The 18,532-nt window shown below is 35.3% G+C and overlaps 1 protein-coding gene across 1 annotated transcript in view; it reads left to right on the top strand.

Moving 5' to 3' along the window:
• DPYD (dihydropyrimidine dehydrogenase) overlaps window positions 1-18,532 on the top strand; it is an 849,957-nt gene that overhangs the window by 468,844 nt on the left and 362,581 nt on the right. Inside the window, exon 14 of the mRNA XM_025405641.1 lies at window positions 13,150-13,314. Coding sequence (XP_025261426.1) covers window positions 13,150-13,314 — 165 coding nt within the window. The remainder of the gene's footprint in view (window positions 1-13,149; window positions 13,315-18,532) is intronic.

Below are 18,532 nucleotides of genomic sequence, written 5' to 3'. Positions count from 1 at the left end.
GAGAAGGCAAGGAGGACAAAGTCACATCTTACATAGATGGCAGCAGGCAAAGAGAGAGAGCTTGTGTAGGGGAACTCCTCTTTATAAAACCATCAGATCTCCTGAGACTTATTCAGTATCACGAGAGCATCACGGGAAAACTTGCTCTATGATTCAGTTATCTCCCACCAAGTCCCTCCCACAACATGTGAGAATTCAAGATGAGATTTGGGTGGGGACACAGCCAAATTACATCAACACATTTTAGGGAGACATAAGACATCAATCAATACACATAAGATGTATATTGATTTGGTCCAGAAAGGCAGGACAACTTGAAGTGGGGGAGGGTTCCAAGTCATAGATTCAGAGATTTTCCAATTGGAAGTTGGTTGAAAGAGTTTAGCTGAAGACTTGGAATCAATAGAAGGGAGTTTCTTGGCTAAGATAAGGGGTTATGGAGACCAAGATTCTTATTATGCAGATGAAACCTCCAGGTAGCAGGCTACAGAGAGAATAGATTGTAAATGTTTCTTATCAGACTTAAAAATGTGCCAGACTCTTAGTTAATTCTCTCCTAGATCAGGGAAAAAACATGGAAAAGGAAGGGGGTTCTCCACAGAAAGTAGATTTTCCCCACAAGAGACAGCTTTGCAGGACCATTTCAAAATGTGTTAAAGAAATATAGTTTAGGGTAAAATACTTCAATTTCTCTCAGAGCCTGTCATGTGATGCTATACTAGAGTGAGGCTGGAATTTGGTGTCTTATTGCACAAAAAGTTTGTTTCATCAGTCTTAAGATCTCTGTTTTAATGTTAATAGTGGACAGTTACGCCTGAGTTTCAAAAGGAAGAGAGTAGAATGAGGCATGTCCAGCCCCACCTTCCCATCATGGCCTGAACTAGTTTTTCAGGTTAACTTTGTAATGCCCTTGACTGAGAGGAGGGGTTCTATTCATATGATTGGGAGGCTTAGAATTTTATTTTTAGTTTACAACACCTTTTACAGAAAAAGAAGCTACTCTGATTAAAATAATTTGCTAAGTAATTTAAATGATGAAATTCTACATATCGTATTGTCTTCTGAAGGATGAACTGAGAAGTGTGTTATCTTAGAATTCTGGGTTTGAACTAACTAACAAATCTATTTGCTCAGGTCCCTCCTCCATGAATCAAATTTATTCATTTTTTTTTTCTATAGTAATGCCTGAAAAGTAATGCTGATAATTAGAGTACTATTGTGAATAACACATTGTGAAATTCAGAATTCTCAGGGTTTCTTTGCTTGGTTAATTATTTTTGTTTGGTTTTGATTTTAACTTATGAAACCTTTCCCTGTGAGGGCCATATGGATCACCTTTCAGGTATAACATGATTGTCTCCTATAAAACTAAAAAGAAAAAAAAAAAGAAAACTCAAAAAAAATTGAGAGGACACAGACAGGAAGTTTTTCAAATGTCCTTCAGTTTACTTGTTTTCAGTTCCTCAAAAGAGACTGATGCAAAGCAGTTTGGAGTTTAGAATAGCTTTGAAAGCATTTATTGTTCCAAGGCTAATTTTAACCTTGTGATAAAGATTGCTTTTTGTATTCAGTTGAATGTGAGATCCAGTAATTGTTTGTCAAGGCTAAGTGCTGTAGGACATAATACATTTTTTAATGGTGTTTTGTAATTATAATACAAGCATCTTTATGGCCTAATATATGAAAGAATGCTATTGAGTAGAATGATGAGAAAACAGAGTTCAAATTTTATTATTTTAATTATTATATCTCATAGCTGCTTAACTTATATTTAGGGTAGTTTGACTTTGTATATATGCTCAAATGAATGATTTTTCGTTAGCTGAATAGTTTCATAGATTCTTGGCAGAAACAAACTTTTTTTTCTCCTCATTTTTTTCTTTCCATTTTAGACAGTAGGATATTGGTGAGGAAGGTTCCCTAAGGTAGCCAAAACAGAGGTGTGTGTTGCCTGAATTGACTTTAATAGGAATTTGAAATTACCTCTATAGGGAAGTTTTAAGCTTTCCCTGTTTTCCAAAATTTCTATGATTGGAATCTCTAGAATAAAGTTGAAAGTAGACAGATTTAACAGGAGAAAGGGCATACAAATTTATCACCTTCATATACACGGAAGTCCCACAAAATATGAGACTCTAAGGAGGGCCAAATTGTGGAAGCCTGAATAACATTTTGAGCTACAGAATGAAGTAGGGGATTGGGGCTTCTGAGGGGAGGTGGCAGCACAAGCAATAGAAGGGTGAAAGGAGAAAACGAACTGCAAACAAAGGTTGTCTTTATGCAGATAAATTCTCCTGGGTAGTAGCCTCAAGAATAGGTGAAAAGCCTAAGTGTGATCATTTTTTTTTTGAGATGGAGTTTCATTTTTGTTGCCTAGCCTGGAGTGCAATGGTGTGATCTCAGCTCACCACAACCTCCACCTCCTGGGTTCAGGAGAGGCGATTCTCCTGCCTCAACCTCCCGAGTAGCCGGGATTACCCGGCTGATTTTGTATTTTAGTAGAGATGAGGTTTCTCCATGTTGGTCAGGCTGGTCTCCAACTCCCGAACTCTGCTGATCCGCTTGCCTTGGCCTCCCAAAGTGCTGGGATTACAGGCATGAGCCACCGTGTCTCTTCTTTTGCAAAGAGTTAGTCTTCACTGGTTATGTAGATTCCAGGCAAGGACTTCATGACAATGACATTTCTTCAGGAGGATTTCCTTTAGTCAGATAAAAGAAACTTCTGAGAAAGCCTCCCCCTGCATTTCATGAGAGAAAGGATCAAGAGATGAGGGCTTGGGAGAAGGCCAGGGAGACCTTGGTTCTGAGGCTGTTACTTTAGTTCAAAGTACTCAGCATATCAATGCACCATACTTTGGGGTATCGTTTTTGAGCCCCAATGCCTCTAAATCATACATTTGTGCCAAGGGTTTCAGATAGCAGTATCTCCAATCTGAGATGTTTCCAGGTTGTATGTTTTGTATTTGTATAGATAAACGACTTTGAAATCCTCATCGGTGGTAGATTAGGGATCCACCAAGGGATCTGTAATCCCAAAGGATCATGTCATACAAGCTCATCATTTTGTTAGAGGAATGCCTGGAATCAATATTCTTTCTAAAACATCATTCAGAACCATATGTCAACAGAGGCAGTCATATTGAGGCAAAACATACAATCTTAGAGTCATCAAATACTGTTAGCTTCAGATTTGTACCTGGTTTTTTTTTTCTGCTAATAACTTTATTTTTATTTTTTACTATCAAAATTGCATACCTACAAAAACTATATAGTTTAAAATATAATAAAAATGAATACCTTTCTCTCATTTCACAGAATAAGAGAACATAAGTTATTCCTGTGCCTTTGATTCTATGTGTACCTCCTCAATTATATTCCTTTCGCTTCCCTCCAAAGGTGACTATTTTAGATTTTATGATAATCATCTTGCTTTTGCATATGTTTTACACATAATGTATTTCTAAACAGTGTACTGTTTAGTTTTATTTTTTTGCTTCATATAAACATAACCACATATTTATATTTTTACACAGCTTGCTTTTTTCGTGTTATTATTCATTATTTTGTTTTTTCATATCAATCCTAGTTGCAGAATTAGCATCAGTCATTAATTTTCTCTACCATATACTATTTGCTCACCATTCCTTTTGTCGGAAGTGTCTTTATTTTATCTTTATCGCTGAGTTATAAGTCTACTAGGTATACAATTCTCAGTTAGCATTTCTTATTCATATGAAATATTCTACTCTCTTCTGGCTTTCATTGGTACTGCCAAGAAGTGAGCTTTCAATCTGCTTTTTATTTTTGGAGTAGTCTTTTTTACCTCTGGTTATTTTTTAATTCTTCCCTTTCTTATTGTTGCTTTATATACTACAAAGTATCTAGATATCAATTCTTTTAAAAACTTACTTTCTTTAGTTTGTTGGTGTCTGGAATCTGAGAATTGGTGGCCTTCATCAATTCTATTAAACCTCTGACAATATCTTTGGAAATAGTGCCTCTCCCAGTTCTCTCCATTTGCTTCTTGTGAACTACAATTTTATTTTTCCTTTACCTTGTTAATCTGTTCTCCATGTCTCTTAATCTCTTGATCATGTTTTACATCATATTTGTTTGTGCTTTCAGGTAAACCTGCCCAGATATATCATCATGTCATCCCCAAACTATTAGGTTTTAATTTTCCCTATTTTTTTATTTCTAGAAATTCTATTTGGTCATATGTTACATCTTCATGATAAACTTTGAGTTTCTCATTATTTATACATTCAAGTCTCTCTTGTATTTTTAAGCATATTAAAATTTTTATATTCTATATCTGATAATCCCATTATATACATTTTTTGGTAGATCTGATTTTGTAGCTTTCTCTTTGCACTGGCTCCCATCTATGATATCTTTTTTCTCATGTCATTAGTGGTTTCATTCTCTTGTGGGCTCACATTCCTTGAAAATGTATTTATGGGAATTTAGAAATATTTGAGGTAAAGTAAATTCTTCCCGAGAGGGTCTGAGATTGCTTTTACTAGTTATCTAAGGACACCATGACTAGGAACCACTTTTAAACCAAATTTTTAACCTCGCAGTTTAAATTTTGGCACTCACACAGGTTTAGATTCTTAGAAGAGACTTATTTATCTCCTTGATTACTAAAGCTGAAGCTAGCACATGCCCCGCCATTGCTCTCTAGTTATTTTCTAGTGAGAACATCATTCTTTCTTGGTCCTATATTTATGTGGAGATTTCTATTCTACCTCACAACGTGCTCAGTCCCAGACTTTGTCTGCTATCTCAGGTGTTTGTAACTCAGTTTCTAGGCCACCAGGGATGGGCAAAAACCTTGAGGGTAAACACTACCCAATAGTTAGTTAGCCCTTGTGAATCTCTGCTTTATGCTTATTTCTGATCTCTCAGAAATTTCCTTGTTTTGATACCAGTACAGCTGTGCATCTTTTAGGAAAAAAAAAAAAAAAATCCTATCCAGTAGGTTTATATGTGTTATATTGCAAGGGATTTCTCTCAGTATCTTGTTAGCCATGTTGTAGAAATGGAAAACTCCTCTCTCGACTTTTTTAGACACTGCTTTCAATAGCAGTCATTTCATTTGCAGTCGATGGTAGAATAGAGCCAGAGATTTACACAAGTTTTTTTAAAAGTAAAGATTTTAAAAAGTATTTATCACTTCCAGTGAAAATTCTGTTCTAATACTTGAAGATAATTAATAATTGTTAAAACTGACTCATGCTTACACCTTCACAGCTGCTATTCTGGGCCTTAAAAGATTTCTTCAAAGCATATCACATGATCACCTTATAAGCAGGCCAGCAGAAATTTCTAAGTTAATTACAGTTTGGCAGAGTGTATCCAAAACCTCTTATCTGAACAGTGAACCCAATAATTTAATCAGTCTGTCTGTTGATTAATCACGTTCTAATCCATCTGATATCAGCACTAAAAAAGCCCTTCATCTGTTTCTTGTAAAACTTATCTCTGTGAATGCACAGCTGCTGTGAGCTATTGGTATTAATAACTTGAATAGGAGACAGAACACAATGGATTCTCAAAGCCTGCAGAAAAAGTTTGAACTCCTTAAAACAGTCATTCAAGACTCTGCAATCTGACCCAACTCTGTTTAATCCTCCCATCCTCATTTCTGGTTTATTTCCCAGCTTTAGCCGTGAACTAGTTAAAATCAGTCACCTGAACTCTCACAACTTTTGTTTTGACTGTTTCTGAAGCTAGTGAGTTGGTGAATGAATAAACATTTATTTATCAAATACCACATGCCAGTCATGTGCTGTATTGCTTCATTTAATATCCTACATCTTCTCTGTGACAGAGTGATGGTTATCCATATCGGCAGATGAGAAGGTCAAAAAACAAAACAAACCGCTTTTAGTGTCTAGTTTACAAAATCATAAGTTCTTTGAAAAAGGGCAAGAGGAAAAACAAAAGGCTACATGATTGTATGAGCCAGTATTTTTATCAGTCAGACATGAATAAAATTCAGAAAATTAATCTCCATATTTCTACAGTATAAGACACCACATGCTTTATATATGTGACACACTATCCAAGAGTGAGGAACATTTGGTGTTGGGTGAGCACTGGAGAAAATGTGAGTAAAACTCCTTCCTTGACATATAGCAGACATTCAGTCTAGTCAGTTTTCATTTATTATTGCCCTCTTTTAAGCCTAATAAGGTCATACATGTTTTCTTATTCATTTTAGAACAATGTGCTCTTCTTTGTTCCTCCTTTCCTACTTCTTCCACTGTCCTCCCCTCTTACATAGAACATCTATTCATTCCGTCGGTTCAGCCTAGGCCAAGGCTGAGATTAAGTACACCACACCATGCTATTTTGTGTTGCCGTCTTCAACACACTAGCACATGATAATGAGAGATTCCCAGTGTAGTCTAAAACATTGGACAATGTCAAAGCATTCTTAGAATTTTGATCTTGCAAGGTTTTGGGCCACAGGAATAGGAAATGGATCATCATGTTTGATTCAAGACTATGGAGAGTTTTTATTTCACTAAATGATAATTATTTTGCCTGTCTGACCACCATTTTCCTAGATAATTATCCTTTGTCAGTGTCTGTATATTTTCTTCTAAACTTTCTAAGGTGAATTTAAATCTACTGGTCCTGGTGTCACGGATTCCTGTAATACTAGTTGCCCAGCTCTCAGTTACCCCATCATTGTTTACCTGAGCATCTGTGTGAATCCTAATTAAATTTATCCTGCCAGACATAGTTCATTAAACAAGGGATGACTAACTAATGCAACTGAAGCCCATTAGGGCCCTGTCACCAGGGGTTAAAATCTGGCCTAAGAGATTACAAGTTTGGAGGAGTGTCTTTCCCTACAACTTGTGAACTTGGGACTTGTCAGAGAGTTATATTCTATCCTATGAACTGAGACAGAGGAAGCTCTCTGTAGAGAGACATAAAGAAAAGTGAAGAAATAAGCCAACAGAAGCAGAGAGGAGACAAAGAATCATTCCTAGCTGAAGTATAGTTGCATATTTGTGTATGTTATGTGAAATTCTCCTTTTCCTTAAAATAAATAGACCACACCCCACTTTTTAAAAATTTAACTTATTCAAGTTGATTTGTTTTTCTTGCAACTGAAATAAGTTCTAATTATTATTATGTATATTAAATGTTAAGAAGTCACTAACAACATTATTATTATCCGTATCACATAAGCACACCTGAGTTCTAGTCTCATCTCTAATGCTTACTAGATATACAACCATGGATAGGTCGTGATAATTTCAGAAGAGTGATATATGTGAAAGATTTGTGCTATACATGTCTAAAATACTGTTATTTCTACAGTGTCAGTGCTACAACTTCTCTGATAATTTATCTTTTATTTCTAGGGTAATAGTGCTATTTTTGCTTATTGTGTTTTCCATGTAGATAGGTCTGAAGTTCCCGATAACAAAAGGGCAAATTCTGTCACTAATTCAGATATTGAGTACTATCTTTATATAAGATATTACAAGAGAAAAAAAATGATTTATTGAGAACAAATACTCATCTTGCTCACTTTGTCCCTCCGAGAAAACCAAGTAGAGATTATTCTGACCATTATAAAGTTTATTTTGGGGAGGAATCAAATATTAATATACGTAGTTCATGAAGAAAATAAAATGTTAGCGAGTTCTTTCATAGTAGCGCAATTGTTCTAGAAACTGGGCCACTCTTGAATTTTATTTCACTTTTTGCTATTCCCAGGGTAGCAGTATGTTAGATTTATAATGATGGAATCTGACTCTGTAACAATATATTTGTTGTTAGACTTGTTTGCAGAGTGGTTTTCCTCTTTTGTGGAATAGTGTCTGGTTATGTTGTACTTATCTCAGTAGGATTTTATGAGGAAAGTGATATATTTTAGAAAACAGTTTGTCAGGAAGTACATTTAATTTTTTAACTCCTAATTTATAAAACCAAATAATTAAAATATTTTTGACAAAATATTTGCAGCAGAATCTTGGAAGTTAAGGAAACAAAACAAATGTTTCTTCGATTTCAGTTACAGGTTTTCAGGTAAACTGATAAAACTTTATCAACAACTCATAGCAGTATACACTATACTGCCACATAACTCATTGAACAGATTTCTCATTCTACCACACTTCTGCAGTTCAAGAGTAAAGTTTCTTTATAATTATATATCACTAGTAGTTTCAGAAAGGCCTCCTTGCTCTACCATTTCCTATTTCTCCTCCAGCATCTACCTACTCCAAGAAGTAACTTCTATCATGAATTATTTTTAGTTGTTACCTTACTTATATTTATAGTTTTATCCTATCAGTATGGTTTCACTAAACAATATATTGCTTTGTGTTGTGTGTCATATTCTACATATTTTTCTAGAACGTGCCCTTTTCATTCAACAAGATGTTTATAAAATTAATCCACTGTGGTATATGTAGCTATGATTCACTTTGCAAATTTTATTTCCTGTTTTCATCCAACTTTGCTTGACCCCATTCTTTTTCTAGCCTCTTATTCAGATATTTCTGCAAAGTTTTCTTTTTCTGTTCGTTGTGGCAATTGTGACTGTTTTAATTCAGTAGTAACCATGGAAACATCATAAGTTTTTACATAAGAGAGGTCAAGTAAATGAACCTAAACACATATGATTAGTCAGTTTACCATTTAAATCTCTTTTCTGATAGAGAAAAAATCACTATCATCACTTCAAATGTTAAAAGGTCACTAATACTTGATGTTATAATGGTAGTTATAATATTACATAAAGCTAAGATATTACCTAACACTTCCTTTTCAATAAACATCTGTTTTTTAAAATATCTGAATATTGTTAATGCACTGAAGATTAGAGCTATAGCAGTTTGTCTTTTTTATTATAGAGAATGAACTCTTATCTACTCTAACTATTCTTGAATATGTTTATGTTGTTGTATTAACTCCCTTAAGCAATGCTAATAAGACTTAGCCATTAAATATTTAAGCAAAATATTCTCTTATGAAATCACACTCAAATTCTAGTCTTCCCAGGTCAAAAGCTTTAGTAAGTTATTGTCCAATTATTGAAACTCTAACTCTAGTTATATAACCAAAGATAGTTGGTTATATCTGTGTTTTCATTCATCTTTCACTTAATTTAAAAATTCTAAAAGTCTCAAGTCAGTGGAGAAGGTTTTTGGCAAAACAATGGCAAACATGACTGAATTTGGGAAAGAAAACCTAGAATAAAATTTATATTACCCATTTATTACTGGATGAATACACTGGAATTTTGCCACTTTAGTTGAATTTGGAAAATGTTGAATTTCTATCATGTTAACAAATGCCTTACAGATAGTTAACACGTTCTACAACAGTAGGCATCTGTAATTTGAGAAGTTATAAAGGGCCTTTTACGTTTGGTTGAATTAAGGAATGAGAAAATTGACCTGTTTAAATAAACATTCTCTATTATAAAACAACACAAATGATTAAGCATTCTCTATTATAAAGTAGATAAATTTTCCTTTGATTTGGTTTGTACTTCCTATTCATTATCTTGATTAAGGAGATCATTGATAACTCTCCTATGCTATATTTACAGTTTAACACCACATCATAGAAGAGAAAAATAAACCAGCTCTAACATTAATAAGAAACTTGCTCATAATACACAAAGAAAAATTTCTTAAAGGTAGAATTGTAGGTTTTGAGTTATTACTGAGGGGGGAAATCCTTAAGAAAGAAGCATTTTCTTGACAGTCCTCCAATTAAATATTGTCAGCTTATAGATCCTTTTGGCTAATGTGAGATGTTGGCCTTGTGGTTATTAGTAGGGTTACTGTAAATAGCATATAGCATATATCTTAGAATTTCTGAACCATAAGGTTTTTTTCCTTATTAGTTATAGGTGAAATTTCCATTCTGTGTCTTTTATATTCTATGATATTTTAAAAATTCCTACGTATACTGTTAAGATGTGTTCTTAGCATACAGGACAAACATAAAAGACAACTGTAGTTGGACAGGCTCATTAGCTAGGAAATACCCTAGGTGGTCATGGATCAGGTTAAGAATTCACATCCACATGAACCAAAAAAGCCTGGGAGTTGGATTGTATCTGAATGGGGGCATTCTATTTAAATCCTAGAGATCAGCGATACCCAGCAGTTAAGGACTAGCAATCAGGAAGGTCTTAGAAGCTGCAGTGTGGTGAAGTTCAAGCATGCTTTCTGTCAGCCAGTTGTCACAGTAGGCTGTGTGAGAAGGCCTATAGCAGTGGGTGGTTTGTATCACAGCACTTGGTTCAGGGATCTAGCCGTGGGAGGGGGTGTTCTGAGTTGTAGAAAAAGGGGTCCCTGAAGGATCAGAAGAAGCAAGCAAGAACCCCAATTCTAGAGAAATGGACTAGCAGGAAAAGATCTAAGCATAGTAATAAATCCTGAACTTTGAATAAAAGCCTATTTTTGCTATAAAGACATACCTGAGCCTGGGAAATTCATGAAGAAAAATAAGTTTAATTGGCATATGGTTCTGCAGGCTCTAAAGGAAGCACAGCAGCATCTGCTAATGTGGAGGCCTCAGGAAGCTTCCAATCAAGGCAGAAGGTGAAGGTGAAGGGGGAGCAGTCAGATCATATGATAAATCAGGAGCAAGAGAAAGAGGGGAGAGGTGCTACACACTTTTAAAGGGCCAAGTCTTACAAGAACTCACTCATTTTCATGAGGACAGTACCAAGAGGATGACTCTAAACTATTTATGAGAAATTCTCCCCCATGATGCAATCAATCACCTCCACCAAGCCCCTCCTCCAACACTGAGGATTACATTTCAACATGAGATTTCGGTGGGGTACACATCCAAAATATATCAAAGTCCAAACCCTGGTCTGTTCAGCAGCAGAATGCAGCCAGCAATAAGTATCTTTGGTTCTCATACCTCAGGACAAGACTGATTCTAGTGCCTATGGTTTTAGTCTAGACTCATTCAAGATATAATACTTTAGCACCACTAAAGGCCAGGCTGGAAGCTGGGCATATAATAGTAAACAAAATATAGTTTCTTTCTTTACAAGTCTTATGCTGTAGTGGAAGGTACAGTCAGGAATATAGACAATCACAATAAACGGTAGTAAGAGTGCCAGTTGGGGAAGGTATATATTGTTATGGTGGCATGAGTCAGAGCGTGTTACTAAGACTCAATGGAGTTGGACAGAAAAGAAAAACTTCTCAAAGGAACTGAAGTCTAAGTGAAGACGTGGAGAAGGGGCAGGAGTAGGGATGCTGCTAACATGAGTCAGTTTTGTTGAATAAGCAGGAAGCACCTGCTTCCAGACCAATAAATTAAAAAATGGTCATCAAAACCAGATGCCCCATTATTTGCCCACCAACACAGTACCAGGGCACTTGACTTGGTGAACTAAATACAGATTTCACTCCTCCTTGGCTAAGAAATCCTGTGTAGAGAACAACTTGTGGCCTAGGTTGGACTTACTTAGGTGAAGAGTATTTAGATTAGGGAGTAAAGCAGAGGAGGAAAGGAGGATCTCAAGGCTTAAAGGGTATGGCTCTTGAAAATTGGAACATAGAAGAAAACCAGCCTCATCTGAGTGAAACATTTCAAGAATTGTCTTCTCAGACCATGAAAACACCGGAGTACCCACTGGATGAGCTTCACAGAGCCACCTGTAGGGAGGCAGAACATTAAGCATTTGCCAAGATGGAAATTGATGCACTAGGCTTGAGCTTCCTGAAGTAACTCTATTTGTCATTTTACCCATTAAGATTGTGAAACATGGTTTCACAATAGCAAATCAAAGCAAACTGGAGATGTTGCACACAATTACAATAGAAATGGAATGACTTAATTAGTAAAAAATTAACTGGCATGATTCCTATAAGTTAAAATGTACATATTTAAGGAGGCTTATTGTAACATTTATACCATTTATTTTACAATATACTAAATCGAATGTAAAAGTGAATGTAAATTACCAGAAATTAACATGCAATGTGAAGAAAAGTCCTTTTATCCTCTGCAACTGTAGCATTTGGCAGATTCAGGAATAAATAATCTTTTGTGGCAAGGGTATGCCTTATCAAACATATGCAGATCAGCACTAATTAATGCTAATTAAGGTTTCCTGTCTATCTAGTTGGAAAAACGTCCAAATGTTATGAAATCCAGTTAGTATGCCTATTACGCTAATTGTTTTATATGGGGTGGTTCTTAATTAAAATATGTAAATTGACCTTAATTGCTATATACTAATGGGGGTTCATGTTATCTTACTAAAAGTGACAAGATGGTGAGGAGGGGTACTTAAATGACTAATTCTGATAAATCCTTAACTAAATGACCTTTACTCAAAATTAATTTTAATTGGAAGTTGGCAAAAGAAACATTTTCCTTCTTTGTTTCTTTTTAGTTTTAAGTAATGGAAGAATGTTATTCTTCTTTGTTAATACAGCTTTAAAAGCAGTTGTGGATTGTTAATTACACTTAACAAGCAAGTTAATTTTACTGTTTACTGTTTATAGGTATCAGGAAGTTATTGATATACTCATTTCAGTCTTGGAGAAAGTGACTTTCTTCTCATTGAATGTGAATATATAGTTATAATCCTATAAGTAATTTGACCTAGCCAGTTTGTTAAAATATGTGTTAATGGTTGATGAGCCAGTAATACTAATATGTATTCCTTCACTTATTTATATTGGAATTACATTTTTTGGGAAAAAAATAAAGTTTTTACTAACATTAATTCTTATTGGAGTTAAACTGTGATTGGAGATACCTAGATTAAATAGGCAGAAATGATAAACTTTTGCATTTTACCTATCATGTTTTTATTATTTAATCACAAACAAGTTAACACGTGTATGCCCTAAATCAGTGTAAATGAATATAAATATTTTTATTTTTGCACTATTCTAAACCTAGAATTACAATAAGTAATTTAGCTAAAGCTAACAAATACTTTATTTTACCTTTTTCATTTGCAAGTAGTTTATGTTCAATTCTAATTTAATGTATATTAAAAATTCCTCTGCAAAAATGGGAGAAGAGACTTCATAAAATATTGTCTTATGGAAATGAGCAGATAATAAAGATTATAGCTTTTCTTTGTCAAAAGGAGACTCAATATCTTTACTCTTTCATCAGGATATTGTGACAAATGTTTCCCCCAGAATCATCCGGGGAACCACCTCTGGCCCCATGTATGGCCCTGGACAAAGCTCCTTTCTGAATATTGAGCTCATCAGTGAGAAAACGGCTGCATATTGGTGTCAAAGTGTCACTGAACTAAAGGCTGACTTTCCAGACAACGTAAGTGTGATTTAACATCTAAAACAAGAGAATTGGCATAAGTTGGTGAATGTTTATTTAAACATCCAATTCATAGGCTTATAAATATTAATGTGTATATTTTATTAAAGAATCTGCCAGTTGCTTTGCTGATGCATAGAAAGATAAAAAAGAAAGAAAAGCTCAAGAACTCATAAAAATCCACACAATGTGAAGCTTTGTTATAAATGGGTGCCATGTAAGATGGAAGAAGTATCTACATAAGCAGAAGGAAGAGAAATGAAATACTCATTTTATTGAGTTGGTTTTCACTGTATGTGGCTGGTATTTATGAAGGTGATGACCTTAGGAAGAAATTGCAGACTATAAATCATTTTAAATATGAACCTGAGGCAGAAGCAGCATATCTTCCTATGAAGTTTATATTTTTTCAGTGGGAAATAATTCACCAAATAATTTTAGCACTCCTATACTAAATGAGTCAACTATCTTTTATAAAATATTTTTTTTTCTTTTAAAGAACCATGCATAAATATTGCAGTAAAATCAGGCTTAAATATAATAGATAATATTTTCTCTTCAATAGTCTGGTTAGAGTTATCCTTAATGTCATTCATGTATAGTCCCTCTCCCTCCCACCTGCCTCTCCCACTTCCTATTTTTTTCCTACTCCCTCTCCCTCTTTCTCTCTCTCTTCCTTCCTCCCTTTTCCCCTCCTTCTTCCTCAATTCTCTGTCTCTTTCAAATACACACAACTTATATCTCTTTCTTTCATTCTTTCTTTCAATGAACTGGTAGTGAATGGAGGTTGAGATTTGAGGCAATACGTGTGTTTATGTTATCAAAAATATTTTTCTACCTACATATGTCTTTCAAAGGCAAAAACAACACTCAAGTATACTAATGATATATTTTGAAATCTATTGAAACTGGTGAATGTTTGTCTACAAACTGATAAATTGCAAATTCTTACAAAGGAATATAGAAATCACACGATTGCCTTGCCCATCAAGTTTTTTTTTTTCTGTTTTACACAGCTCTAATTATTTCAAAATTATCTCTTAATTTGAAATAAAATACATGCACATAGAACAAATATAATTTATCTTCCTCAAGACAGTCGTTTAGATGTGAAGGGAACTATCAAGACCCATCTAAAATCTCTAGTTTCTGCTTATTAGGAATCTTTCCCTTCCTGAACTTGTTGTGAAAATTATCCCTGTTTTCACATTATATAACACTCTATATAAGAGGTATGCTGAGCTATTTGTTTGTTAAAGGACCTACGTCTTTTGGGAAGCGTTTCTCAGAATGATAAGGACAACGAAAAAGGTCAACTATAAAAAGAAATAATATGTTTGTAAACCTGATGTACAGTATTAAATACTCTGCCAGGTACTGAACATGCAACATAATAGTAATGGTAATAATATATTATGAGCACTCATATAGCACTCACTCTGTGCTAGGCACTGTTATAAAAGTTTTATTTATTTTAAACTCATTTGATCTTTTTGAACAACCTTATGAGATAGGTAGTATTATTGTCTCTATTTCACTGATGAGGAAACTGAGGCACACAGAGATTAAGTACCATGTCAATCATTACACACCTAATATATGGTGAAGCTAGAATTTGAACTTGAAATTTGTTTTTACCATCCATGCTTCTGTCTGATAACAATGTTCTCTGGTCCAGTGCATTTGCCTATGTTGTCCTTAAATATTGAGTATTACTTTTCTTTTTTTAACTAGAGATTGGGTACACCCCCAGCTCTGTAGTCCAGGCCAGACTACATTGGCACCATCATGGCTCACTGCAGCCTTCAGCTCCTAGGTTCAAGTGATCCTCCCGCCTCAGCCTCCCAAGGCCTACAGGTGCCTGCCACCATGCCCGGCTAATTGTTTAATTTTTTGTAGAGATGAAGTCTCGCTATGTTGCCCAGGCTGGTCTTGAACTCCTGAACTCAAGCAGTCCTCCTACCTCAGCCTCCCAAAGTGCTGGGATTACAGGTGTAAGCCACTGTTCCCCGTCTAGTATTACATTTTAATGCCTCATGAGAATGGTATGAAATATAATTTCCCAAATACTGATTCAATAGTATCTAGATAAGCTAATGTGTCTGAAAAACAATATTTTCCTGGAAAATAACTCCTACCAATGGATTTTCTTAACTTCATGTGATACTTTTTCTCTTTTTTGGGTAGGAGTGAGTTGTAATAATGACCACCAAGAAATGACAGTAAGTGGACAAGAAACCTGAGATGAAACCCTTGTTTTGTGATTCTACAGTCATGTAGAAAGAAGAGATGTAGTTAATATTCTTTTCAATTTCCCTGGTGATTATTTTCTTCTCTTATAATGCTTATTCTTGAGAAAACAATGCATAGTTTTCTTGTTTCTGATTCTTTCCCTATTTAGATTATACACATTTTTCTTTTTCTGTATTCCTAGAACTAATTTCTAGCATTTTTACTCCTCATATTGAAGATAACATTTTAAATACAATTAAAATGGCATTCCCGTTTGAACCCATAGAAATATGTGTGTGTACCTAGATATTGTCATGCTGAGAGTAGACAGTCCCCCGCTGTTTTGGAATTATTCTGATGCGTTTGCCCAATGAGCTGAATGAAAGAAGGTGACCCTTCATTTTCCAAGTTTAATTATCACTCTTGCTGGAGTTTTTTCACATCATTCTCGACTGCCTGGCTGCCACCTTTAATGACAGGGACTGGACAATTCAACCCACTGTGGCAGCTTCTATGCAAAAGCTAACTTTTCTGATAAAAAGAATTGTGCTGGGTGTGGATGTAGGTCAGCTAATATCACTAGCTAATGTCTCTGTTTCCAGAGAGGGTGAGCACCAGTTGACCATAAACCAGAGGAGACAGCTGATGAACTTCTTGAATGTAAAGGCAGAGAGACCTCTGAAATATATTGTGAGGGCTCATCTCTGAATTGTCACAGTTATACCAAAGCCTACATTCACACTAGACTTCTGCTTGGCTTTCAAGGTTTCCTTTTATTTATCTGTGAATTAAATTTGGCACATTGATCATTGTAGTGACAATTTATTACTGACTAAGAGCTTTTTGTTCCTAAGTTGAGATTCTGTAATGCTTGTTATTAAATGTACAGAATAACTAGGGCTTGCAGAAGTCAATTTTAAGTGAATCCTTTTATTCTCAATGCAAAACCTTTATGAATCATATATTTCAGGCTGAGGAAAAATTTTTTTAACAAAAAATACATGCTACACTTTGAATGCACCGAATTAGGAAGCAAAGACTGAATTTTTTTTTTATCATTTGTGGCAGCTAAAGTAGGAAGCAAAAGGTAGGGCTTCAGCAGTGAATCAGCTAGTGAAGATAGAAAAGGAAATGATGGCTTTGTTAGAGAAATTAATAAGGAAGAACAATTGATATGTAAATATACATCTATTACAATACACCTCATTTCTGTAGAAAACACTTTCTCAGTTAATTACTGAGAGATCAGCATTGTACATATTAGGTTCAAAGTGACTCCAAAGAAGTTGATCTACATCAGCACTCCTGAAGGTGCTTTACTGACAAATAGCCTCTAAATATTGAGTACTTAACCTTTTATGTGTACCATGGACTCCTTAGGCACTCTGGTGAAGCTTAGGAGCCTCTTTCCAGAATATTTTTGAAGGCATAAAACAAAATTCATAGGCTTACAAAGGATTCTCACTATCTCCCTTAAAATATACAATATAGCTCTCTCTCTCTCTCTCTCTCTCTCTCTATATATATATATATATATATATTTTTTTTTAAGGCACTAAGTAACAATCTAGTGGTGGGTCTAATAACTATTAAAATTTTGATGTCCTGGTGAGTATAAGTACTTGAGATTTCTGCAGCAACTCTACTGTGATTTTCTGTGACTTCTTTTGGTGCAAAGTGACAGATATCAATAGTGCCACTATGGTTTATTGCATTTGTTATCTTAAAAATATCAGACAATTGGCTGGGTGTGGTGGCTCACACCTGTAATCCCAGCACTTTGGGAGGCCAAGGCAGGCAGATCACTTGAGGTCAGGAGTTTGTGACCAGCCTGACCAACATGGTGAAACCCCGTCTCTACTGAAAATACAAAAAATTAGTCGGGCTGGTGGCAGGTGCCTGTAATCCCAGCTACTCAGGAGCCTGAGGCAGGAGAATTGCTTGAACCCGGGAGGTGGAGGTTGCAGTGAGCCAAGATTACACCACTGCACTCCAGCCTGGGCCACAGGAGTGAAACTCAAATCTCCAAAAGAAAAAAAAAAAAATCAGGCAATTTATACATTTAGAAAGGAGAGCTTTATGTCTTAGAAAGTATTACTACCTATCGGCTAGGAAGCAGGCCGCTGGCCAAAGCCAGAGACAGAAACTTCAAGAGAAGAAAGGTGAGACAGGAATTTAAGGTGAAGGGGTTGGCTAAGTATACACACTAGGTTATAAGAGAAGCTATGAATATTCATGAAGGGGCCTTAACATCTAAGTTATATATTAGGTTATATGAAAATCTATGAATATTCATGAAGGGGCATTAACATCTAAGTTACATATTAGGTTATAGGAGAAGCTATGAATATTCATGAAGGGGTCTTAATGCATGTGTACTGAACAAACATCCGTGTTATATACATGTAATGTTCACTTTGCAGTGGAGATTTAACATTTGAATGTATTACAGTTGTTCTCTATTCATCAAAAGGTGAAGCAGAGACATGAAGGCACTCAGTGCACAGCCTCTATAAACTGGCCAGAGTCAGTCCATGGTTGGTAATCCCTTATCAGGAGAAAGTTGCTAAAATCCAATTCTTGTCCAATCAAACCTGTAGTTATGACTTGTGGAACAGGGGAAGTCTGTCGGTGTCTGGTGATCAGTGAGCTGTAATTGTTTTTATGTTGGTTATCTTGAGGCCAGCGCTTGTTTAACTGCCAGAGAAAAGGAAAAAAAAAGTCCTTGTGGCACTGAGAATAGTTTATTTTTTAAGTGCAAAGGTGCTTGACTTTACCTTTGCCTGGCATGGCCTCAGGTCTCCTTTATAATTTGGTATCTTATTGACACAAAGAGTCCATTCTGTCTCACCGGGGGCCTGAGGGGCTTTGTTTTTAATTTATACATTCATGATTGAAAAATGCCAAAGTTTAGAAGATTGGTAAAGATAAAGGTCTACATGTTTTCTCACCCAAGTTTATGGATTTCTGTATTCTATAGTCTCTG

The sequence above is a fragment of the Theropithecus gelada genome, chromosome 1 (assembly GCF_003255815.1).
Source record: "Theropithecus gelada isolate Dixy chromosome 1, Tgel_1.0, whole genome shotgun sequence".
Classification (NCBI taxonomy): domain Eukaryota; kingdom Metazoa; phylum Chordata; class Mammalia; order Primates; family Cercopithecidae; genus Theropithecus; species Theropithecus gelada.
Note: the sequence above shows the minus strand (reverse complement) of the source record. Positions and strands in the feature narration are given on the sequence as shown.